General features: G+C 36.0%; 1 protein-coding gene across 3 annotated transcripts in view; it reads right to left on the bottom strand.

Annotated features, from left to right (window-relative positions):
• ANKRD13C (ankyrin repeat domain 13C) overlaps window positions 1-26,186 on the bottom strand; it is an 88,627-nt gene that overhangs the window by 40,636 nt on the left and 21,805 nt on the right. For 2 of the 3 annotated variants that reach the window (XM_025360429.1, XM_025360412.1), the window contains exons 3-6: window positions 16,214-16,318; window positions 6,942-7,027; window positions 5,104-5,149; window positions 296-362 (exon numbers count right to left, since the gene is read on the bottom strand). In XM_025360429.1, the coding sequence (XP_025216214.1) occupies window positions 296-362; window positions 5,104-5,149; window positions 6,942-7,027; window positions 16,214-16,318 (304 nt within the window). The remainder of the gene's footprint in view (window positions 1-295; window positions 363-5,103; window positions 5,150-6,941; window positions 7,028-16,213; window positions 16,319-26,186) is intronic. The other variant, XM_025360421.1, reaches the window with a different exon arrangement.

Genomic DNA, 26,186 nt, shown 5'->3' on the forward strand with positions numbered 1-26,186 from the left:
AAGATTCTCACTGTTTGCCTTCTAGATAGTCTGTAGTTACATAAGAATAGTATCTTTGCTTTAGTCAAGATTTTATGTCTTTTCCACTTTGAGTTTGTTCTCTAAGTAATAAAAAATAAAACAAAGTTTCTACGTCTTTGATTTTTTATCTATATGTCTCAAATGAGATAAAATATTGTGGATCTGTTACAGCATTTTAACATCATAAAACATATGTAAGTTATGATTACAGGGAAAAAAACCTTCCTCTAAATCTCAACTTTCTTTTACTGAGAAAATAATCAAATCACCTTACCTGATATTGATACCTTGTTTGTATATTTTACATGCATCGGAAGGCAGAATTCGGGAAAGTAAAGGCACTGTATTTTTAAAAACAAAAGATAAAAAATAACTATCTAAATTTTGAGATATTTACAAACTTTTAAATTAAAAGAGTAATGTGACATTTTATTATCAAATTATAATAATTTCTTTTCAAATAGTATTTTTCCATTTAAAAATAAATAAAATATAAAAAACAATTTTGAGCAACTTCAAATATCTACTAGTTACTTGTAATTTCTGTATAGTTTACTATACTCCTATCCCACCCACAAACAAGGGTAGCAGACTCAATATGATGCCACTCAGGTACAGACTGCATATTATAGATGAGTAAACAATACCCTATGGTAACTAAACCCTCCTGAATGGGTAACCAGATAGACCTGAACCTTATCTAATTTTTTAAATAAAATTTGGAAAAATTGCAGGAAAGTAATGTGTATAATAGAAAGAGGCATCTTTGAAGTGAGACAGTTAAATTTGAGTTTGAATCCCAAATATATGCCTTAGTTATTTAGACTCAATGTACCTGAGTTTCAAAATCTGTATCTATAGACTTCTACATTCCTATGTTGCTATCTATAGCTCATATACAAGCCACAAGCTGTATTCTGATAGTTTTTTATTATTTATTATCTGCTATTTTGGGGAGATAGGAGTTATTCTACGGATAAATAAAGCTGTATAACAGGCTATAATAAACTACCATGTATAAAGAAATGAAAAAAATGTGAAGCTCAAATTCTTGAAATTAAGACCATATCACAGGCACATGTGTACATAAGTGTGTGTGTAATATACAATTAACAGTCGCAAATACAGGATGGATTGATTCTGTAGATAACAAATAAAAATAGAAAATTAGTCTTTTAGTTAAAACATGCTATCTGCATAATGCAAAATTTAAAGTAGTGATCATATTATAAATCATTTGACACTTTATAGTATATAAAGGGCTTTATAGTATACTTTATAGTATACAAAGTATTACAGTATACAAAAGGCTTTCTTCAAAAAAATGATTTTATTTCATATACATCAAAAGAAAGTTTGCAACAGGTGGGGTAGTTAGTATTATCCTCATTTTAAAAATGAAGAATCAAGCTCAGAAAACATATAAAATATGTGATTTGCCATGTCAAATACTTAGGGGCCGGTACTTCTGATTCCAATTCAAAGCTTTTATATACCTAAAAACCCAGGCTGTAATATTTCAGTTACCTTCAAACTTGTTACTAAGTCTGTGGCTATTTTCTCCGAAGTCTGAATATAAGTAACAGCATTAAAAAAAGTATGCTCTACTATCTCAAAAGTAAACTCACCCTGATTTCAGTATTTCTTGGCTTCCCCTTATTTTTCGCTTGCTGTTTTAAAAATTATTATGTGTTTTGACAAGGGAAAGAAATATGCCAAAACTCTTAAAGCTTGATCATAAAATCTAATAAAAGATCTAGGCTATCTAGAAGCCAACGGGGTTTCGTTTTAGAATTATATATGACATCTAATCATCATGTACTAATAGTTGTGACTTTAAATCAGTAAAATCCTTTATTAGGAATGAAACAGATGTGCTGACTTTTTGCATCAAAGTCAAGTTCTCAGAGAAGAAATACTTCGGACAACTGTCTCATGGTTACTTCAGGAACTCAATTATGCAACATTTATAATGTGTTGTTTATAACTGTAGATATATACACAATTTTAGAAGTTATTGCATGTATTTATATCTTTTAGTATGATTAAAATATCACTTTTAAACTATTTTATAACATTTTGTTCAGCAATATACATTGACTATTTTAGAATTCCAACCACTAATGATTACTAAGGGAATCAGTTAAAGAGCCAAAATACTCAAGGAACAACCCAGTTTAGGATCACAAAGTAGGACTGGGGTCTCTATAGATGGGGAAAAAATGGGGTAAAAAAGATAGTATTCATGTTTTAGACCAATCTAACTTGGAGCTCCTTTACTACACAAGGCTACTATAAACCTGTTTTTCTATGTGTTCTAGGACACCAGGACCCCCGAATAAGGCATAAAAGTAACAGAGCAACAAGACTGCATAATCTTTAACAGAGTCAAACTAGCCTGAGCTAGAGTTATAAAAATGTGAGAAAAAACTGATTAAATTTAGAATTAAAATTCTTTATACAAGGATTAAACACACTAGAAAAATCTTAATCATCCATGCCACAAAGTATTATGCAGCTGTTAAAATTAGTGAAGTATTACCACATGAAATATGGTAAGATGCCTATAATTGGTTGAATAAAAATGACAGCTGGGTGTAGTAGCTCACGCCTGTAATTCCAGCACTTTGGGAGGCTGAGGAAGGCGGATCATCAGAGGTCAGGAGTTCCAGCCTGGCCAACGCGGTGAAACCCTGTCTCTACTAAAAATATAAGGCGCACGCATGTAGTCCCAGCTACTCAGGAAGCTGAAGTGGTAGGATCACTTGAACTCGGGAGGTGGAGTTTGCATTGAGCTGAGATCACATGACTGCACTCCAGCCTCGGTGATAGAGTGAGACTCCCTCTCAATAAATAAATAAATAAATATGCCAACTTGCATAACAATATAATAGTATGATGCCATGGGAGAAAAAAAACCTAATTCTGAGGCGTTGTGTGTGCGTAGATATATACACAAACACTTTAGCAAGCACTGAAAAGCATTTGAAAGTAGTCATACGAAATGTTAACAATGGTCACCTCTGGGAAGTGGTAACAGGGAAACTTAAAAATACCTGATTAATTTTCTATAATGTTCAAAACTTTAACAGTGAATAGTCTATTAAAAATAGATTAAAATCTTTGTAAATTCTGAGGATAATTTTAGTATTAAATTATAATTTGTATTAGTCAAAACTAACTAAAAAGCATAATACAATTTGTAGAAATGTATACATGTTATAAAATCAATGTTTAAAATTTACATAAGCTGTAGTCTGATTTGTATCTAAAAGTTCCAAATAGAGAAGGCAGTTTATCAAAAATATAATTTGTAGAAAATTATTACTTGTTGAAAAGAGGCCAGACGCTTTCTCAAGACAGTAGAAAACTACTATTTTTTCACACAGTAGAGAGAAATAAGTGTTAACGGATTTCAGATTTATAGCTGCATTTATTTTTTCAGAAGAAATCAGAAGATATAAGGGAATTAGAAGAAATAACAAGTATAATTGTTAATTAAAGTTTAAATCTGGTAACTTCCTAGGCATTTTACTGCTATATAGTATATTGTATAACCTATTTTCTTACTGATGAGTTGAAGCTGAATTTGCAAACCCAAGTGTATTGTGAGAATATCATAACTTCCTCTAGGTTAACAAATGCCAGAATGTAATGTTTTAAATTAAGTTGCATTTATTCACCTAACATAGACCAGGCCTAAAACTGTGAAATTTCTATTACTTTTCTTTTTTTTTTTTTTCAGACAGAGCCTTGCTCTGGAAATCCCACTACAAATTGCCTGGGAAGGGCAGTAGCAGCACTGGATGGGGCTAAGTACTGTTAAGTAATTTCCATTTCACAATCTAGAATTTGTTTTTAAATGTATAGAGAAAATCATAGAGGCACAGAATGTAGAACTGAAAAGAAACAGATTTGCTAGTTCATAATTCCTATTCTACTGACTTTGAATTATTAGCCCAAAGTTCCTCATTTGTTATAATATGCATATGTGCCTGGGCAACACAGTGAGTGAGACTCTGTCTCCAAAACAACAAAAATTAATTTAGATGCTTTAACAAAAACGCACAGAAGCTCATTATGTCCAAACATTTTTACAGATTACATTTTTTTAAATCTTTAAAAACAACAAAATTTAGTTGTTTAGTTAGTAAAATAAAGGTCACTAGAATCAAACTTCATATTTGGATATGAAAGTTTTATGAGGAGGAGAAAAATCTTGTTAAGGTAAGTCAATAAATGACTGCAAAAAAATCTGGGGCAAAATTAGGGTCTTTCATAAGTCATTGGAATCACTGTTCAACCAAATGGTATATAAAGAAAGTGGCTATAAAGTATGCAAGAGGCAAAATAACTGAAAGACAACAAAATATACATAAACAAAAGATGTTAACTAAATTCTCCACATTCAGAGATCTAAGTACTAGATTTCAAACATCCTTAAATTCAGTAGTCCTATAATCCCATAATTATTTTCTTTTCTGAAAACTCCTTGCATTCTATTATTAAATTTTAAATGCTGTTTGTAAAACAAAATTTTTAAAACTAAAAGTAGCATTTTCAACCTTAAAAATATAAACTATTGGCCAGATGTGGTGGCTCACTTCTGTAATCCAAGCACTTTGAGAGGCCGAAGTAGGAGGATTGCTTGAGCCCAGGTGTTCTAGACCAGCCTGGGAAACAAAATGAGATTCCATCTCTACAAAAAATAGAATAATTAGCCAGGTGTGATGGCATGTGCCTGCAGTCCTAGCTACTCAGGAGGCTGAGCAGGGAGGATTGCTTGAGCCCAAGAATTCAAGGCTGTAGTAAGCTATGATCATATTACTTTCCAGCCAGGGCAACAGTAAGAACTTGTCTCAACCAAAAAAAAAAAAAAAAAGATTTATTAAAGTTACTAATCAATTTGGAATAATTAAATATTATAGGGCTTTATAACGATTACAGTCAACGTCACGAAAAATACTTTTCCTCACAGCAAGTATTAAATTTGTTATCTTAACATTTCTATATGATAGGCATTTTTGTACTTGCATTTCTGCATGAGTACATATTTTATAGTAAAATATAGCACACTCTTACCCCAGCTTTGAAAATCCCAGTGAAGTTCTAGATAAAAGTCACCTAGCTGAAAAATGAAATATGAATAATTACTAAATGCACCTTAGTTAACAGCTCTTATGCTTTAAAAAATCTTTTATCATCAAAGGTCTCTAGTCAGAAATAGAAAATGATAAAATATTAACTTTAATGTTTGGAATTTGATAGAAAAAATATGGCTATTCCTTAAAACATTATAATACATGCATTACTATACTTAATTACAAAGGAAAATATGCACCTGTATATTTTATAAGAACATTTTAATTACATAGTAACATATCTGAAACTGGTAAGCATTTAAATTTCCATCAACACATATTATACTTCCCAGTATAAACAAAATAACAATAACAATAAATATTATTTTTTAAATAGTTAACTTTAGAAGTGTTATTAAAAATTACTACCAAAATGATTATTTGTATAGCCTCATAATGGCATTTAAAAAATGGCCCATTGTAATAGAAAATATTTTTCTGTAAAGGGATAATACAAGTTTATAAAATCTGAAACATGTCATCATATAATATCTATGAAAAAAAAATTTTTTTTTTTTTGAGACACAGTCTCACTCCATTGCCCAGGTTGGAGTACAGTGGCATGATCTTGGCTCACTGCAACCTCTGCCTCCTGGGTTCAAGCAATTCTCCTGTCCCAGTCTCCCAAGTAGCTGGGACTACAGGCGCCTGCCACCACGCCTGGCTAATTTTTTTTTTTAATTTTTAGTAGAGACAGGGTTTCACCTTTTTGGTCACGCTAGGCTTGAACTCCTGACCTCAGGTGATCCACCCACCTCGGCCTCCCAAAGTGCTGGGTTTACAGGCATGAGTCACCATGCCCAGCCGAAAAAAAATTTTTATTTTGCAAATCAGAAGTTAGACACCAAAGATTGTAACTGTGAAGAGTGTATGTTCTAAATGGAAGTAGAGCATTAGAAATATAGCACCATCAACAAGTTAGTCTTTCTTTTTCAAAAAGTGATAAAAGTGAATGCTAATAGTAGAAATCATTGCAACACAAGTAAAACATTTTTCTGGCTTTTTCTTTATTTCTTCAGATCTTTTAAAAAAAAAAAAAAAAAAAGGCACGGCTAACAGAGACAAGCTATCACCATAACATCATGACAGGTCTAATCTTTCTCCCACAGTTCTTTGAGGCAGCAGAAATACAGAGGAAGAGAGTAACAACAGAAAACAAACCACTCTCTTTTTTGTGCCAGCATACCCAGCTCTTACCACAAGGACGTAGGACAGATAAAAAGGGTTTTTGTTATATAAAGAATATACAGGCTGGGCACGGTGGCTCACACCTATAATCCCAGCACTCTAGGAGGCTGAGGCAGGTGGATTGCTTGAGCTCAGGAGTTTGAGACCAGCCTGGGCAACATGGAGAAACCCCATCTCTACTAAAAATACAAAAAATTAGCTGGTAACAGAGTGAGGTGCTGTCTCAAAATAAATAAATAAATAAAAATAAAATAGCCTGCCACTTCTCGTAGCAATGGCTTTAGTTCTAGAGAATCTTCTAATTCAAAGGCAAAGGAAAATTATTGCCATTAACTATGACTTATCTCCTTTTTTTTCCTTTGGACCTCTTATCTAATTTATTGAAAGTAATAAATCTTTATCTTCCTAGTTCAAAGTGAGGTGTAGAAGATCACATTTATACACTATAATTATTACGTAATTTAGGTATAATTTTTTACCATATTTTGGCCCTTAATAAGTGAGAATTTCAATTGTATTAAGAAAAAAATGCTTAAAACTACACTTATAATTACTCCCAAGGTGCAAAATAAACAAAGAAATATAGCTTACCTCTTTCAGGGCTTTTAATAATCGAGGTCGTTTTTCTTCAACACTTTCCCTGGATTGCTGCTTAAGCTTCCTCAAAAGAGCTGTAACTAAAGTTTAAATTTTAAAAATAACTAATTTAAATTTTCATCATGCAATAAAAACACCACTGGCTTATTACACATATAGACAGATAATACATGTACACATATGCACACATGCATGTGTGTGTATATGTGTGTGTGTGTATCTACAACCACAATACATTTTGAAAGGCCAAAAATCAAAGAGCAATGTTTAAATTACTGAAGGTCTCTTGGAATAGTAAAAGAAGCTGAGACACAGAAGTCAGAGAACATGGGACCTATATAGATAGAATAAGTTAGTAAGTAAGTTTAATAAAACTGGTATGATCCCCAAAGAAAAATGAGAAGAGATATTTCAACATCAACCTACACCATATTCACACTAGCTTTTACTAGTTTTTAATTATCAGTAAGGATTTGCCTAACTGTGCCAAGATAACCAAACTCATTCAAACGATGCAATATCCTAATAGAACACTGACCTCAAGGAAGATCTCAAAAACAACAGATCTCAAAAATCCCACTGGAAGCCACTTTTCTAAAAACATATAATTACCTATAATTGTTACCAGGTGTATCTGTTCTTTTTTCACTGGAGGATGTACCTTCACATACTACCAGCACAGTATAAAAAACACAAAAATGAATCTTATTGTATCTGGAAAAAGAACTTCTGAATCTAAGAAAACCTAAAGTCCTCCGCAGTATATTTTCAATTACTAAGAGACTGAGATTTAAGCACATCGCTAAAATTCAAACCCCAGCTTTACCATTTAGTGGTTGTGTGTAAACTTGGACAAGTTACTACCTAATTTCTCTAAACTTCCTTTTTTTTCCCTCTCCTTTGTCAAGTAAGAATAGAAGTAAGGGCACAGTGGCCTACATCTGTAGTCCCAGCTACTCAGGAGGTTAAGGTGAGAGGATCACTTGAGCCCAGGGGTTCGAGACCAGCCTGGGAAACATAGTGAGACCCCATTTCTATTTAAAAAAAAAAAAAAAAATTAGCCAGGGCTTGATGGTGTGTACCTGTGGTCCTAGCTACTTGGGAGGCTGAAGCAGGAGGACTGGTTGTGCCCAAGAGTTTGAGGCTGCAGTAAGCTATGATCACTGCACTCCAACCTGGGTGACAGAGCAAGACACTGTGCCTGCAATTAACTAAACACAATTTTTATCTGTTAGAAAGAAGGTCTAAAATTCACTGGCAAAAATCAATCAATTAATCCTTAACATTTATCAAAATAAGAAAAAATATTAGACTTGAATGAAATAAACATAGAAAAAATAAGAACATGGAAAAATGTACATTGGGGGAAATATATACATCAATACATGCTAATTTCCTCCTGATTCTAACATATTTTTCATATACATACATATACATATGCGTTCTGAGGGCTTTTTAAAAATCAGTAAATTATTTTTACTATTTCACAGTATGCATTCTTATAAACCACTTCAAGTCCCACGTGGAACGCAGAACCAGAAGGCGAATAAAAAAAGAAAGTAGTGAAAGCTTGGACCAGATTTTTTTTTGTCCACATAGGCCCAAAATTAGGAAAAATCTAGGGAAGGATATAAAAATAGTAGGAGCTCTTCTTATTTTTAACTACAGGTCTAACTAAATTCCAATATATTTTAAAAAGCCAAAAATCAAAGAACAATGTTTAAATTACTGAAGGTGTCTCAAAATAATAAAAACTGAGACACAGAAATCAGGAAACATAGGACCTAGTTTCAGTTCTACCATTTATTAGCTCAGTGACCTCAATCAGTAGTTCCCAAATACGAACCTACATTTCCGTGCCCAATTGTTTGAGTTTCCGATGATACGCAGAAAATGAGAAAAAACGTGTACTAGAATGAGTTTTTTCTTAATAAATTTTTAGAAGACTATTCTTCCTACTTTTGGTTTCAAATATCTTTTTAAAAAATAAAATGTGGATCACAAAAGACAGTAGTTATCTTTTTTATAAAGTTCTGATTGTCTAAAATGAAAAAGTTAGATTCCCTATATCAATCACCAGTAAAAAAATTTTTTCTGGTCTGTGAAATCCAAAAAGTCTGAGAATCAATGACTTAGATAATCATTTACAGATTCAAGTTCGTATGAATCTGACAAACCTTCCTGTTCGTTATATTTAACTTTAATGTCAAAGTTACATTACCCAAATGTAGTAAAATTCTTTTTAATGGTCATTGTTTTCCACTATAAGCTCAAGTACCTTAATAAATCTTATTCAATCTACCTTCAGATTGAAATGGACCTTGGTTGAATGTAGAGAATGAAAAGAATTCAATTCCTAGATAGAAAGGGTCTTTCAATAAAAAGCAGAGGCTATATATTTTTTTATCAGCCTGATTTTATTAACTAAATATAATTGTAACTGACTGAAGGCATTCAATAAATAACGACTAAACATTATTAAAAAGGTAATGGCAACCACTGTATATAAGCATAGTATAATAACACATGCAAAGAGATTCCTTTTTCTATATAAGACTTCATATTGAAAAATACCAGAAACTCAAACTTCTTATGGATGCACAAACATTCAGAAAGCAATTACACAAAATTACCAGTATCCTTTTTAGGCAGCAGTATTGCAGTATTTGTATTCCCATATTGTAAGAATTTTACTAATACTGATTAATAATGAAGATAAAATTAGCTTTAGAGGATTTAGGTGATAAGAGAATTCATACAAAGACTCAAATGCAAAAGTCCATAAACCGCAAATAATTTTACTTTCTCATTCCTCCTTCTCCAACTGAAGTTTACAGTTTGATGTAAAACTTTTGGACTATGCCCTACTGCTCCAAGTATTACTTAAATCTGCATCTTTTGCACTCCTCTTCCTTCTAAGCTCCAATCTATTTCCTGCTTCCCACTTGGACAATTCTACCTGATGTGCTACAGCTGATTCAAACCCAACAAATTTAACACAAATTAAAGACCATACTGCTCTTGCTCCTATAGTCTACATATCAATTAATTAATGAAATCACCATCAATCCATAATAGAGACCTTAGAGTTACTCTGAATCATTCTATCATTACCTATATCCAAGAGATAATCCATTCTGTTAAATCTTTCTTTTTTTTTTTTTTTTTTTGAGACGGAGTCCTGCTCTGTCACCAGGCTGGAATGCAGTGGCGCGATCTCAGCTCACCGCAACCTCTGCCTCTCGGGTTCAAGCTATTCTCCTGCCTCAGCCTCCAGAGTAGCTGGGACTACAGGCGCGCACCACCACGCCCAGCTAATTTTTGTATTTTTAGTAGAGACGGGGTTTCACCATGTTGGCCAGGATGGTCTAGATCTCTTGACCTCATGATCCGCCCACCTCAGCCTCCCAAAGTGCTGGGATTACAGGCATGAGCCACCACGCCCAGCTAAATCTTTCTTTTAATTACTTTCTAATCTATCCCTTTCTTCTCTAAAAACACTATGTCTTTAAGTCAAGCTTAACTCATTTTTCCAAAAATGTTTTCTTCTAAGTATCTCTTGCCTCCCTGACTCCACTGTATTAATTAGAAAGTCTTTTCACTTATCTAATAATATCAGTCCCTGCTTTGAAGTCTTCCAGGCTTTTGCAGAGACCAGAAATTGAGATTAAAATCTTGAATAGTACATAAAGCTGATACCAATGTGGTCCCTTTATCACTACAACTTCATTTCCCAACACTGGTCTTTGCCCCTTCATCCATCTTTGCCATGTATCATTAACAAGCCAAATACAGGGGCACGGTGGCTCATGCCTATAATCTCAGCACTTTGGAAGGCCGAGCCAGGTGGACTGCCTGAGGTCAGGAGTTCGAGACCAGCCTGGCCAACATAGTGAAACTCCGTCTCTACTAAAAATACAAAAAGAAAAATAGCTGGGCATGGTGGCAAGTACCTGTAATCCCAGCTACTCAGGAGGCTGGGGCAGGAGAATCGCTGAACCTGAGAGGCAGAGGCTGCAGAGAGCCAAGATCGCACCATTGCACTCCACCCTGAGCAACAAGAGGGAAACTCCATCTCAAAAAAAAAAAAAGAAGAAGCCAAATATATATTGTTCCCTAGCATATGCCTTGTTTTTTTACATTTCCACACTTTATACACATTCCACTCTCGCAGAGTAGAATGTCTTCACCCACCTTTTTAGCTCCTAAAATCCTTTGAGACAGTTTTAAGAACCAAACACCTTGCTAAAAACCTGAATAACTTTTCCACTCATCTGTTTCCCCCAGGACTTTGTAAATACTTCAGAATGCCACAGAATATTCACTGGTCTCTCTCCCTAAAGTAGGATGATTTCCTCAACATCATACTTAATGGCACATCCTGACTATGTTTCTGACACATCCAGTAGGTATTTAGAACACAAATAGACAACTCCTGGCCTCATACACTCTGCCTAAAGGGAATGGGCAGAGTTCTGACACAGTATATGAGCAGAGAAAATTTCCTTGTACTTGAGCTGAGATCTGAAGAATCTTAAAGAGCTGTGACAAAAAGAGGGGGATATATAAGTATGAGGACTATGAGAAACCAAAAAGCCAGCCCAGCTGACACATAGAAAGCCAGATGGAAAGAACAAGATGAGGAAGGAGACAAAGAAGTGATACTATCATACTGGACCTCATAAACAAAATTAGCAATTTTGGTCTTTGTCCTCAGAACAGGAAGTTTTAAAGAATTTTATGTAAAGAATAATATGACCAGAAGATGAAACTAAAATATAACAAAATATTAACAGTGGTTGTCTTTTTTTTTTTTTTTTTTTTTTTCTTGAGACAGGGTCTCGCTTTGTCCCGGGCTCCAGGCTGGAGTACAGTGGCACAATGTCGACTCACCACAGCCTCAGCCTCCCAGGCTCAAGTGGATCCTCCCATCTCAGTTCCCAAGAAGCTGGGACCACACACGCACACCAACATGCCTGGCTAATTTTTGTGTTTTTTTGTAGAGACAGGTTTTTGCCATGTTGCTTAGGCTGGTCTTGAACTCCTGGCTCAAGCGACCCACCTGTCTCAGCCTCCTAAAGTGCTGGGATTATAGGCATGCTCCACTGCACCTGACCCAACAGTGGTTATCTGTGAGTGATATTATTTTCTTTTTTTCCCCCTATAATTCCTAATTTTCTACAATGAATGTCATCATTTTCTTATAAGAAAAAACATTATAAAGTTTTGAAAACTCAGGAGAGTTGTGATAAGTAAAAGTCCTACTATAATTCTTACTTTTTTCTTTTTTTTTTTAGACCGACTCTCACTCTGTTACCCAGGTTGGAGTGCAGTGGTGTGATCTCAGCTCACTGATACCTCTGCCTCCCAGGTTCAAGCAATTCTCCTACCTCAGGCTCCCACATAGCTGGGACTATAAGCACACATTACCACACCAGCTAATTTTTGTACTTTTTGCAGTGTTGGGGTCCCCCTATGTTTCCCAGGCTCAAGCAATCTGCCTGCTTTGGCCTCCCAAAGTGCTGGGATTACTGGCATCTAATATAATACTTTTAAGAAAAATTTTGATTCTTGATACACAGTCTCGAATTTTCTTTGCAGTTTTTATTCATCTCTTCATTAATTCATTAAACAAATATTGTACCAGAGATAAAGGGGTGAATAAGACAACATATGCATGACTTGAAGTCTCACAAAGCTTATATTATCAAGATACACAGAGTAGGGAACACATACTGAAAAATTAATAAGAAGTATGCAACATATTGCAAAGGAAAAGACTAAACCACTTTGAAAATGTAAAACAAGAAGAACTTAAGCTACTCTAAAAGTTGAGGAAAGCCTTCTCTCAAAAAGAAATATAAAATTGAAGGCTAAATGAAGACTTCTAGTTCAACGTAAGACTGTAAACCAGTATGAATTGCTGTCTCTCACACCACATTAACCTTTGATGTGCCACAAAAAAAAGACAAAGGCCGATAGAATTCCCAAAGCTACCATAACATAAGTATACCATGACATAAATCTGCACACAAACTGTGAGCAACTTCTGGAGAGACAAAACACAACTAGATCCCAGAGTGCATAAAGAAACCAGAGCTGTCTATATCAGAGAAAGCTAGGGACCATGGGTGAGGGATAAATTGTGGGGAAAAAAAGGCTTTTTACTTGTATCCATATCTCTATCTCACACTGGTCTGGGCTGATCACTGTTTCCCAGGTAACCACTGTAAGGCACAAAAGCAATATAATCTTGAAACTTTATTATTTATTAGTGAAATGATTCTAAACAGTTTCTGACAAGTAGTTTGCATTGTGTGTTTTGTGGTACAAGAATGTTAGCAAAATTATCAGAAATCAGAAAAAATGGACAAATAGGTGACAAAGTTTTGCCAATAATTAATAATATTAGATTATCTCTGATTTCTCAAAAAATATAATTTTCTGAGCCCAGAAAATGTTAATGTAACACAAGCTAAAAAATCAAAAACTTAATCACAGTGCTTAAGATAATTTCAAAGTACAGACATAGCCAGGTGTGGTAGCTAACGCCTGTAATCCCAGCACTTTGGGAGGCTAAGGCAAGTGGATTACCTGAGGTCAGGAGTTCGAGACCAGCCTGGCCAACATGGTAAAACCCTCATCTCTACTAAAAGTTCAAAAATTAGCCAGGTGCGGTGGCAGGCACCTGTAGTCCTAGCTACTCGGGAGGCTAAGGCATGAGAATCACAGGAACTCGGCCTCAAAAATAAATAAATAAATAAAAATAAGTACAGACACATGTTTAACACCATTATACATTTATATTAATATTTCTAAATATGCACCGTAAGAGTTATTCAATTAATTATCCTTTAAGTTAGCAGTTAAGTATTTGTTTTATGTGATGGAAAGTAATGAAAATATCAACACTGAGCAATTATGGCTATATAATTACATAATAATAGTCAATGGAGTATTATTTAGAATGGCTAAGATATCACTCTACCTAAGAAAATCACTTTAAGAACAGATCTCAACTATCCGAGCCTCAATCTTTTACCTTTAAATTGATTGTTAAATATCCTTTAACTAATTTTCCATGATAATTTTGTTTATTGGCCTTCCCAGTAATTATGAATTCTTAAACAGAAGAGACAAGGTATTTTATTCTCCACATCTTAATATGCACACATGTTTTATAGTAAGGACTCAGTAAATACTGATTCTGAATAAAAGAATCCTTGAGGCCGAGTGCAGTGGCTCACACCTGTAATCCCAGCATTCTGGGAGGCCGAGGCTGGTGGATCACCTGAGGTCAGGAGTTTGAGACCAGCCTGACCAAAATGGAGAAACCCCATCTCTACTAAAAATACAAAATTAGCCAGGTGTGGTGATGCATGCCTATAATGCCAGCTACTGGGGCAGGAGAATCGCCTGAACCCGGGAGGCAGAGTTTGCTGGTGAGCCTAGATCCTGCCATTGCACTCCAGTCTGGGCAACAAGAGCGGAACTCCATCTCAAAAAAAAAAAAAAAAAAAAAGAATAATTGAAAGTCACAAAAGTCACACTAGACAGAAACCCAGAAGCCAATCTGCTTTCCTCTCCACTTTGTTAATTAGTTAGAAAAATCAGAGGAAGTTTCTTCAGACCAGTTGTTGCAACTCTTATTATCACTTTCTTTTGCATTTTCACATTTTTTATCTTTTCCTTGAAATAGTTCTAGGATTAGTATTGTTTCTTGCTCTCATGAGAGTCTCCTGATACATGTCCAGAAAGGACAACTGTCAATGTATAACAAATAAAAAAAAAAAAAATACACTCATTTTAGTTGTTAAAATATTACAATTTTATCTCAGTAAATCTTAGACCCAAATATAACTTCACCATTAAAAGTTGTTTATAGGCTGAGCACAGTGGCTCATGCCTGTAATCCTAGCACTTTGGGAGGCCAAGGCGGGCAGATCACGAGGTCAGGAGTTTGAGACCAGCCTGACTAACATGGTGAAACCCCGTCTCTGCCAAAAATACAAAAATAAGCCAAGCGTGGTGGCAAGCGCCTGTGATCCCAGCTACTTGGGAGGCTGAGGCAGGAAAACCCCTTGAACGCTGGAGGTGGAGGTTGCAGTGAGCCAAGATTGTGCCATTGTAGAATATACAGCTAAATAATTTTTTTTTTTTTTTTGAGACGGAGTCTTGCTCTTGTCGCCTGGGCTAGAGTGCAATGGCGCGATCTCCGCTCACTGCAACCTCCACCTCCTGGGCTCAAGCGATTCTCTTGCCTCAGCCTCCTGAGTAGCTGAGATTACAGGCGCCCACCACCATGCCCAGCTATTTTTTTGTATTTTTAGTGGAGACGGGGTTTCACCACGTTGGCCAGGCTGGTGGTGAACTCCTGACCTCAGGTGATCCTCCCGCCTTGGCCTCCCAAAAGTGCTGGGATTACAGGCGTGAGCCACTGCGCCCAGCCTGCCAAATCTTAAGTGCCCAGAAGAGCCCAAAACATAACATCAAAGTAAGACTGAATCTATGTAACATCCTAGAAGAGTTCCACATTATGCATTTCTTTAATAAAGCTGCCAACGTTTTTTATTTTTTTCCACAAAGTTAGATTTAATCATTTTCAGCCTAAAACTATAAAGATAATATTATCAGCAAGATAATATTCCCATTCGTCCAGATTAAGTTTTGTAAAATTTTCCACCACTGAGATATACTTGACAAAAATAAGATCTGTATGTGAAGTTGAAAAAAATTACGGGTAGGAGGAAGGAGACTGGAATAACTGAACATTCAGCATATTATCAAAAAGAATACAACATGTTTTGGAAATACTCTTTTAATGACTAAAACAAAATAGAGACAGTCTTCTTCCTTGCTTCCAGCAAAATCTATACCTACCAACTAAAGCAGGTAACTATTGTAACATTATGGTTATTTTTAGTTCCAATAATGGCCTAAATAGTTAAGCAGTTGCCAAAAAGACAGTCAGGTTATTCATTTTTTTAAAATCCTGTATTATGGATGAATAAAAAAAAAAATCAGAGAACATCAGTAAGGTAGAATGCTGCAAAAGAAAAAAATTCATAATTTTAAACGTGATTTCTCAATTCTTTCTGTGTACCACCCAATGTTCAAGTTCCTAAGTCATAAATAATTCATAAGTAAGTTTATATATAATTGCAAATGTTCATATCATGGCAAGTTAAATTGAATGAAGAATATTTCAAATGCATGACTTCATATTTTTAGAAGATACATCAACAACAGTAATTCATATTGCTTACTCATCTGTCTATCTCCATAGCTGATGGCTTCCGCCAGAGGGCTCCATCCCTGAGCATTTTTCACCTTGACTGGAGCATTGTGAGCCAAAAGTAAATGGGCACATTCTGCAAAATAAAGTAGTAATAATATCAAACATCATGCAATTTTTAGAATCTCTATATATAAATATATAAAAGTTTAAAATACCAAATTAACATAAATAGATTAAATAAACGCTGTACCATGTAGAATTATGTAATTTGAAAAATTCCTGTGTATCTAACTAAACCAGGTAATTTCAGATCCCTAGATTTAAAAAGTATCCATTCTACTACCTAAAAGTAAATTGGATCTCTCTGCAAAGAAGGTATCATGTTCCCTAATAATTGTTCCCAAGAGTATTTTTTTCATGTTTTCATACTCTAAAAGATAACCCAAGAACTTCAAGAGTGATTTACATGCAAATATCTATCAGCTAGTAAAACCCAAAAGAGGATTTTTATGTCCATAATGTCAAATAGAAAGTTCATTTTTTATTTCAGAAACAAAAGTGCTTTCAAAAAGAGTCAGTAATGTTTCCTATAAACACTTATTTTTCAAATTTTATAATTCTTATTGTTGGAAAAATGTTCAAAAAAGGGGCAAAACTCGGCTTATGATACAACGATAAATCTAGATAGTTTTTCAAATAATCAAAAGAGGTCTAAGGTATAGACCTTTCTATAGGTTGAGAAAACTTTTTCTTTAATTAAAAATAAAAAGTTGGCCGGGCGCAGCGGCTCATGCCTGTAATGCCAGCACTTTGGGAGGCCGACGCAAGCAGATCACGAGGTCAGGATATCGAGACCATCCTGGCTAACACGGTGAAACCCCGTCTCTACTAAAAATACAAAAAATTAGCCAGGCCTGGTGGTATGCGCCTGTAGTCCCGGCAAATTGGGAGGCTGAGGCAGGAGAATCGCGTGAACCCGGGAGACAGAGGTTGCAGTGAGCCGAGATTGCGTCACTATATTCCACCCTGCGTAACACAGCCAAGACTCCATCTTAAAATAAAATAAAAAGTTTATTTAACAGGAAAAAAGTTAAAACTGAGGCCCACGCCGGGCGCGGTGGCTCACGCCTGTAATCCCAACACTTTGGGAGGCCGAAGTGGGCCGATCACCTGAGGTTGGGAGTTCCAGATCAGCCTGACCAACATGGAGAAATACTATCTCTACTAAAAATACAAAATTATCTGAGCATGGTGGCGCATGCCTGTAATCCCAGTTACTCAGGAAGCTGAGGCAGGAGAATCGCTTGAACCCGGGAGGCAGAGGTTGCAGTGAGCCGAGATTGCACCATTGCACTCCAGCCTGGGCAACAAGAGCCAAACTCTTTCTCAAAAAAAAAATAAATAAAAAAAGACAGCCATCCATCCATTCATTCAATCAATAATTCAGCAAATATTTACCAAATGTCCATTATATGCAATTTCTAAATACCAGGTACTAGATAAGGTATTGCTATCGAACAGCGCAATTCCTATGTTGGAATATAACATGTAAATTAATAACTAGAAAAGAAAAATAATGCAAGATAATGATAAGTGCTTTAAAAGAAGTAAGAGTGTCAAGACAGTGTAATGTGGGTTGGCTAAGGTGGAGAACAAATGGCACTTTAGCACTATTCCTAGTGATAGAGGAAATAAATATACTAGCAGGGAACTTCATTACAATAATGTAAAATAAATACAGAAATTTCATAGCAGTGTTTCAATCCAGTAACAGTATATAAAAATATAGGTATTCTTATATACCTATATATATAAATAGGTATAAAAGAAAATAAACGAATGTTTATTTTAGTGTTGTTTGTATGGCAATTATACTGGAAACAAAGTGAATGTCCACAGTAGGGCAATAATAGGCATGTTGCATCTACATTACAGTAATAATATACAGTCATTTTTTAAGACTAGAGTCATATCAAAAGTACAGAGAAGCTAGCTTGAATGGTGAGCCAAATTTGGGAAATTTAGCATCAAAAAGAATAATGGCTAACTAGTTGTAACACATTGAAAAAAAAAAACTGATAAGCCCATAACAACATCAAGAAATAAAAGGGAGGGCAATAAGTTCTTACTTACAGAATAATGCAATGCTACCTAATAAATGTAGAATAAATGATAAAATTAGAAAATTTAACATAATACCCATGTAATTTAACATAAAACCCCATGTAACTGGTTTAGGCAAAGGTCTTTATTGAACGCTAAAGCCAGTAGGTAAAAGGCTTTATGCTGGGAATAGTATATTCACATGGAACCGAAGTATTGTCCCAAGAATATTTACTAATAACAAACAGAAAAATGTTCCTTTACAATGGATATGTTTGAAGATCATCACTTAAACTATCTAACTTAGTGGCAATTAACAATGAAATAATCTAGTATTGTGTGTTTCCAATGTGATATATGTAAAGTTCCTAATTTCACCTATGAAATATTCTATCCAGAAATGTTTAACCTGAATCTAATAAAGCCTCTATAGCTAATTTTCAATTCACAGAAAAAACAAAGGATAAAGAACAGGTTAAGAAATATGGAGAGAAAATGATCAGGCAAATCTGAGAGAAAGGACGTTCTACAAGTTAACTGGTCAAGACTTTTCAAAAAAGTTGGGCACAAAGTTGGGGAAAAGGTGAGCAAACTGCTCTAGATTATGAGACATAACAACCAAATGCAATGAGTGACCCTCAACTGGGTCATGTTTCAATATAAAAAAACCTATAAATGACATTCTGGGAACAATTGGAGAAATCTCAATATGCATTGGGTATGACACGATATTTTAAAGATATCATTAATTTTCCTTGGTGTGATAATGATAATGTGGTTATGAAGGAGAACATCTGTATTCTTAGAGGTGCATGCTGAAGTATTTGGGAGTAAAATGTCATAATATCTACATTTAGGTTTCAAATGGTAAAACAAAAACAATATATACAGGCCAGGAGCAGTGGCTCACGCTTGTAATCCCAACACTTTGGGAGGCTGAGGGGGGCAGATCATCTGAGGTCAGGAGTTCAAGACCAACCTGGCCAACATGCTGAAACCTGTCTCTACTAAAATACAAAAAAATTAGCTAGGCATGTTGGCATTGGCTTGTAATCCCAGCTACTACGGAGGCTGAGGCAGGAGAACTGCTTGAACCCAGAAGGCAGAGGTTGCAGTGAGCCAAGACCGTGCCACTGAGTGAGACTCCAGCTCAAAAACACAAACAAAACAAATAACAACAACAACAAAAATTTATATATATAAAACATACAAAGATAAATTAAAATATGAAACAATGTTAATTATTGAGTCTATGTGGAAAGTATTTGAGTGTTTGTTGTGATAATCTTTCAATTTTGGGGGTATATTTAAAATTTTTTATAATAAAATATTGAGAAGGATAAAGGAATTAAATAAATCAAAAAAAGGAATCAATTAGAGCCATCCCAACAGGCTTAAAGGAATTTTCACGGTGTACTGCTAAGTGATACAATTCATCTGCTCAACACAAAAGTATATAATGATTGCATTGTTTAAAAAGCAATGAGTAAGCCTAGGTGCAGTGGCTCACACCGATAATCCCAGCACTTTGGGAGGCCAAGGTGGGCAGATCACCTGAGGTCGGGAGTTCAAGACCAACCTGGCCAACATGGTGAAACCCTATCTCTACTAAAAATACACAAAGTAACCAGGTGTGGTGGCACACGCCTGTAATCACAGTACTCAGAGGCTGAGGCAGGAGAATCGCTTGAAGCCTGGAGGCAGAGGTCTCAGTGAGCCGAGATAGCGCCATTGCGCTCCAGCCTGGGCAACAGAGCGAGACTCTGACTCAATAAATAAATAACTAAATAAATAAATTAAAGGAATGAGTAAAAAACTACATACACGAATGTATATATGTTCAGACACATGCACAAATATTTCTATATAATAATAAGCATACAGAAATCTATATAAGAATATCTAGCAGGTTTTAACATGCGTTACCATGTTTATTGGAAAGGGGATTAATAAGAAGAGGGGATGACAGCCAAGATAAAAAGAAAATTTTTTTAAAAAAAGAATAAAAACAAATGGACCCATCTCCCAAAAAACCACTGGGTTTTGTAAATATGTTTGTATGTATACATGTATACGGGAATGTAAACATGTAAGATATCTACAAATTTCTATAGCTATTTCATGGTAGACTTTTGAAAGAAAAGAAAAATATGGCAAAGTACTATCTGTAGGGATTCTACTTCCATGAAGACAAAGTCTGTGTTGTAAGTAAAGCATACGATATGAAAGGATATCCATGAGGCTGTAAATGTTAACTACATCAGGAAAAAAAGTAGAGAGATGATGTTTTTATATATCTATGTATTGTATGATTTCAAGTGTTTCAACATGCATGTGTTAGTAACCAAAAAAAGTCATTAAAGAAAAAAATGGGCCAGGAGCAGCGGCTCACACCTGTACTCCCAGCACTTTGGGAGGCTGAGGTGGGTGGATCACAAGTTCGAGACCAGCCTGGCCAACATAGTGAAACCCCGACTCTACTAAAAATACAAAAATTAGCTGGGCGTGGTGGCACACGCCTGTAGTCCCAGCTACTCAGGAGGCTGAGGCAGGAGAACCGCTTGAACTCAGGAGGTGGAGGTTGTGGTAAGCCAAGATTGTATCACTGCACACCAGTCTGGGCAACAAAGCAAGACTCTGTCTCAAAAAAAAAAAAAAAAGAAAAGAAAAAAAGATAATATAAAAATATTAAAAAGCAAGTTGCACAACAATATCTAAAGCAATACCTTAGAATTCATATAAGATTTACATATTATCCTAGACATGTCAACAATGTTTCTGATATGCCACAGACCCAGCAGAACAGATGCCCTTCACTCACTAGTCACAACTCAGCTGAAGTAGAGATTAGCAACTAATAAAAAATTACATACTCATAGATATGCTAATAACCTAGTCTTATATATAAGACATAGTCTTATAATTAAAAAAAAAAAGAACTGGTGGCCAGGTGCAGTGGCTCACACCTGTAATCCCAGGACTTTAGGAGGCTGAGGTGGGTGGATCAGGAGGTCAGGAGTTTGAGACCAGCCTGACCAACATGGTGAAACCCCAGCTCTACTAAACATACAAAAATTAGCCAGGGGTGGTGGCACACACCTGCAATCCCAGCTACTCAGGAGGCGGAGGCAGGAGAATCGTTTGAAACCAGGGGGCAGAGGTTCCAGTGAGCCGATATCGCACCACTGCACTCCAGCCTCGGTGACAGGACAAGATTCCGTCTCAAAAAAAAAAAAATTAGATCAATCAAATGTCTTCTCTCGGTAATGTTAACAATGCATAATAAGAAAAGAAGGTAGTTAACAATTAGGCACTAAGGCTTAAAGAATGCATAAATGTGCCAGGAAGAAGTCAACACAAGGATTGTGGAAAACGCAAATTATGAGGAATAGAAATCACACATTTAGACCAGGAACAGTGGCGCATGCCTATAATCCCAGCACTTTGGGAGGTCAAGGTGGGCGGATCATGAGGTATGGGGTTTGATACCTGTCTGGCCAACATGGCAAAACCCTGTCTGCACTAAAAATAAAAAACTTAGCCATACGTGGTGGCATGCGCCTGTAATCCTGGCCACTCAGGAGGCTGATGTAGGAGAATTGCTTGAACCCGAGAGGCGGAGGTTACAGTGAGCAGAGATCATGCCACTGCACTCCAGGCTGGGTGAGACTCCATCTCAAAAAACAAACAAACCAAAAAAAAAAAAAAAAAAACAGAAAGAAATCACAGATTAATAAGTAAGAACTATAAAGGTGATCAAATATACAGGGAATCAATGAGAAAAATAGGTCAGTTAGCTGGGCGCGATGGCTCACGCCTGTAATCCCAGTACTTTGGGAGGCCGAGGCGGGCAGATCACGAGGTCAGGAGATCAAGACCATCCTGGCCAACACGGTGAAACCCCATCTCTACTAAAAAAAAAATACAAAGAATTAGCCAGGCGTGGTGGCGGGCACCTATAGAGCCAGCTACTCTGGAGGCTGAGGCAGGAGAATGGCATGAACCCAGGAGGCAGAGCTTGCAGTGAGCCGAGATCGTGCCACTGCACTCCAGCCTGGGCAACAGAGCAAGACTCTGTCTCAAAAAAAAAAAAAAAAGAGAAAAATAGGACAGTTGGAAACAACAGAATATCTAGAGTTATTAAAGTGAGAAACCTTATTAATTCTAAAGTTACTTTAGGAAAAAAATTAAAAATTGCAGATCCAAAAAAGACTGAAAATGAATTAAAAGTTGCAGCAACTGGTTTGAAAAACCTTTCTCTGATGTTTTCAACCAAAAGGTTAAGAATTAAAGATTACTTTTTCTATATCATCTCGTAAAACTTCCTGAAATCTTCCTTAATTAAGTATAATATTCTTCTTCATTTCCATCCAAATCCACAGTTCAATAACCTCCCATATGACATCACTAATATTAGTCAATGGACTCAGAAATTCAGAAAAAAATCAGTTTCTGTGGTGAAAAATTAACGCTATTCAGTAGGTTAAGATGCGTGAGAGAAAGAAAGCATGTAGAAGTATAAAAGATTCTCTTTACCGCAATCAAAATATTATTTGAAGGCCCTGGGAAATTTTGTTGTGTTTATAGAAAAGTACACAAACAGAACACGCACTTCAACAATGAAATCACTAAAGGTACAGTGTATCTTAAAAGAAGATAAAAGAGAATAGACTATCTAGGTTGAACAATGATATAATGTAAAAGCAATGTATAGAACACTAAGTAGGCCAGGCATGGTGACTCCCACCTATAATCTCAGTACTTTGGGAGGCCAAGGTGGGTAAATCACCTGAGGTCAGAAGTTCGAGACCAGCCTGGCCAACATGGAGAAACCCTGTCTTTACTAACAATACAAAAATCAGCCGGGCATAGTAACACACGCCTGTAATCCCAGCTACTACTAAATGAAATCACTAAAGGTACAGTGTATCTTAAAACAAGATAAAAGGGAATAGACTATCTAGGCTGAACAATGATATAATATAAAAGCAATATATAGAACACTAAGTAGGCCAGGCGGGGTGGTTCTGTAATCTCAGCACTTTGGGAGGCCGAGGTGGGTAAATCACCTGAGGTCAGGAGTTCGAGACCAGCCTGGCCAACGTGGTGAAACCCCATCTCTGCTAACAATACAAAAATAGCCTGGCATGGTAATACATGCCTGTAATCCCAGCTACTACTAGGGAGGCTGAGGTGGGAGAATGGCTTGAACTCAGGAGGCAGAGGTTGCAGTGAGCCAAGATCATCCCACTGCACTCCAGCCTGGGCAACAGAGTTAGACTCCAACCCAAAAAAAAAAAAAAAAGAAACACTAAGTATAAAGTAGATGTTTTATTTTCCACTACATATTCCAATCTCACTCTTTTGCAACCAAATATAAAAAATATAAACAGACTTTCAAGTTTGTTTGGAGTTATTTTAAAAGAGAATTATACAAACACATACATAAAGATCATAAGAAAAAAAGCAAAAAAAAAAAGGGTACACAACTGGAAAAATGCTAATGGATCAGTATGTAATCGGTTGTGTCTACTCTATTTGAAAAGGATTCAGAAACAACAAATGCCAACATTATTTGCAGATCCTGAGTCATCTAACCAAGTGTTTCCCAGAATACATCCCACAGAACTCTAGTCTGTCAAGATACTTGCGAAAAAGAGCAAACATCAAATAACTGTGGGGAACTCTGACCACTATGGCCAACACATGCCCCAACTTGAAACATTACAATGCATATTAGCATATCAGATTTCTAACAAGTTCCACAACAAAGAAAACTTTTTAACTTTTATTTACCTAATATTTTTCAAATTGATTTGCTCTGGAAACTCTATTTTCTTCTAAATACCTTTCAATATCCCATGAAACTAATGTGGTTTTTCTCCTGTACTTCAATGGATGCAAAGAAACTAATGTTTTATGAAACATATTTTAATTTGTTGTTGTTGTTGAAACGAAGTCTCACTCTGTCGTCCAGGCTGCAGTGCTGTGGTATGATCTCGGCTCACTGCAACCTCCACCTCCCGGGTTCAAGTGATTCTCCTTTCTCAGCCTCCCAAGTAACTGGGATTATAGACATGTGTCACCATGCCCGGCTAACTTTTGTATTTTTAGTAGAGACGGGGTTTTGCCATGGTGCCCAGGTTGTCTCAAACTCCTGACCTCAAGTGATCTGCCCGCCTCGGCCTCCCAAAGTGCTAGGATTACAGATGTGAGCCACCACGCCTGGCTGAAATACATTTTAAAACAGGCTGATATAAACATATGATGAAGCATAATAATACATCTATCTAAAATTAGAATACCCTCTGTCAGAATATATTTGAGTGGAAAAATAAAATTAGAACCCTAAACCAGAGATGGCAGATAGGCTTCATTTCACATTCAAATCCTGGTAAATCCATATTAACTACTAAAGTGCTAAATTAGGAAGGATTCCAGAATAGCAATCAGATTTGGCAAGCTGCATCTTGGCCAACTTTGATAATAGACCTTTCTGAATGGTTCTTAGTGAAAAAGAGGGCAAAGCAATACACCGTTAAAACAGATTTTAGAGCCGGGCACTCCCAAGTTGAAACTGAAACTTGGCTACTTTAGGCAAGTTTTGGGGCTGTTTTTCTTCCATAAAATGGAGATAATAATAGTACTTCACTCACATGGTTGTTGTAAGAGTTAAATTAGTAAATACATGTAAAGTACTAGGAAAAGCATCTGGTATACTGTAAATAATAAATTATAGTTATTTTCTAAAGTTCCAATCCAATGTTCTTTTGGAAAAAAAAAAAAAAAGCGTAAGTTTTTATTGATCAAATTCAGCTGACTATATCTGACATATTTTCACCAAGGTTGCTAGAGATGTCAATCATGGCCTGCCCTATATACATTTCTGCTAAAGTAAACATACTTCCTCTGTATTCCTGATTCCCTCTCCTACCCCCAAATCTCACCCAAGTCAGTCTAGCTAACACTAATTTCAAAGAAGCAAATACCTATCTTAAAGACAGATAATTAATAAGTCCGCCATCACCCATCACTTGTGGCTTGGCTTGAGATAAACTGGACCAATCAAACTTTTTGCTCAGAAATTTGGGAACCTAAGAAACCCGTCTAGTTAGTAGTGAACACTGAAACCAGAAAGTCACTAAAACTTAGGATCCTAAAAGAATTATTTTAGGTCTGTTCAATTTCAGTAAACAGAAAAAGTCAATCATGAAAAAGGAGAATACTGCAGATATACAGAACAGCAGACACACCATAAGAGATTGAAAGATGATAAGGAAATAGATAGGAGAACGACTGATTCCTCCAAACATCTTGGTTCCCACTCTTCCTGAGACCTGGCTGGCCCCTACTTCTTGAGTTTCTCTAATATGTAGCCTTTTAATGAATATCTCTTTACTTAGAAGTTACTCTAGTTAATCTTCCTTGTTAAGAAGAAGAAGAAGAAAAAAAGCCATAACTATAACATTGAAGATACAGATTTGAATCACCAATTTTATAGAATTAAAATAAAAATTAAGGTCAGGCACAGTGACTCACATCTGTAATCCCAGTGCTCTGGGAGGCCCAGGAGGGAGGATTGCTTGAGGCCAGGAGTTTGAGAATGGCCTGGGCAACATAGCAAGACCTCATTTCTAAAAATAAATTTAAAAGTTAGTTAGGTATGGTGGCATGTGCCTCTCTAGTCCTTGCTACTTGGGAGGTTGGAGACGAGAGGATCACTTGAGCCCAGGAGTTTGAAGTCGCAGTGAGCTAGGATCGCACTGCTATACCCCAGTCTGGGCAACAGAGCAAGACCCTGTCTCTAAAATAAAAAGTATACTATCCTACAGATCATATGCTTCATTTAAACATTTGGACTTAAAAATCAAACTAGCAAAATAACTTTGTTTTTCAAC

The sequence above is a fragment of the Theropithecus gelada genome, chromosome 1, assembly GCF_003255815.1.
Source record: "Theropithecus gelada isolate Dixy chromosome 1, Tgel_1.0, whole genome shotgun sequence".
NCBI lineage: Eukaryota > Metazoa > Chordata > Mammalia > Primates > Cercopithecidae > Theropithecus > Theropithecus gelada.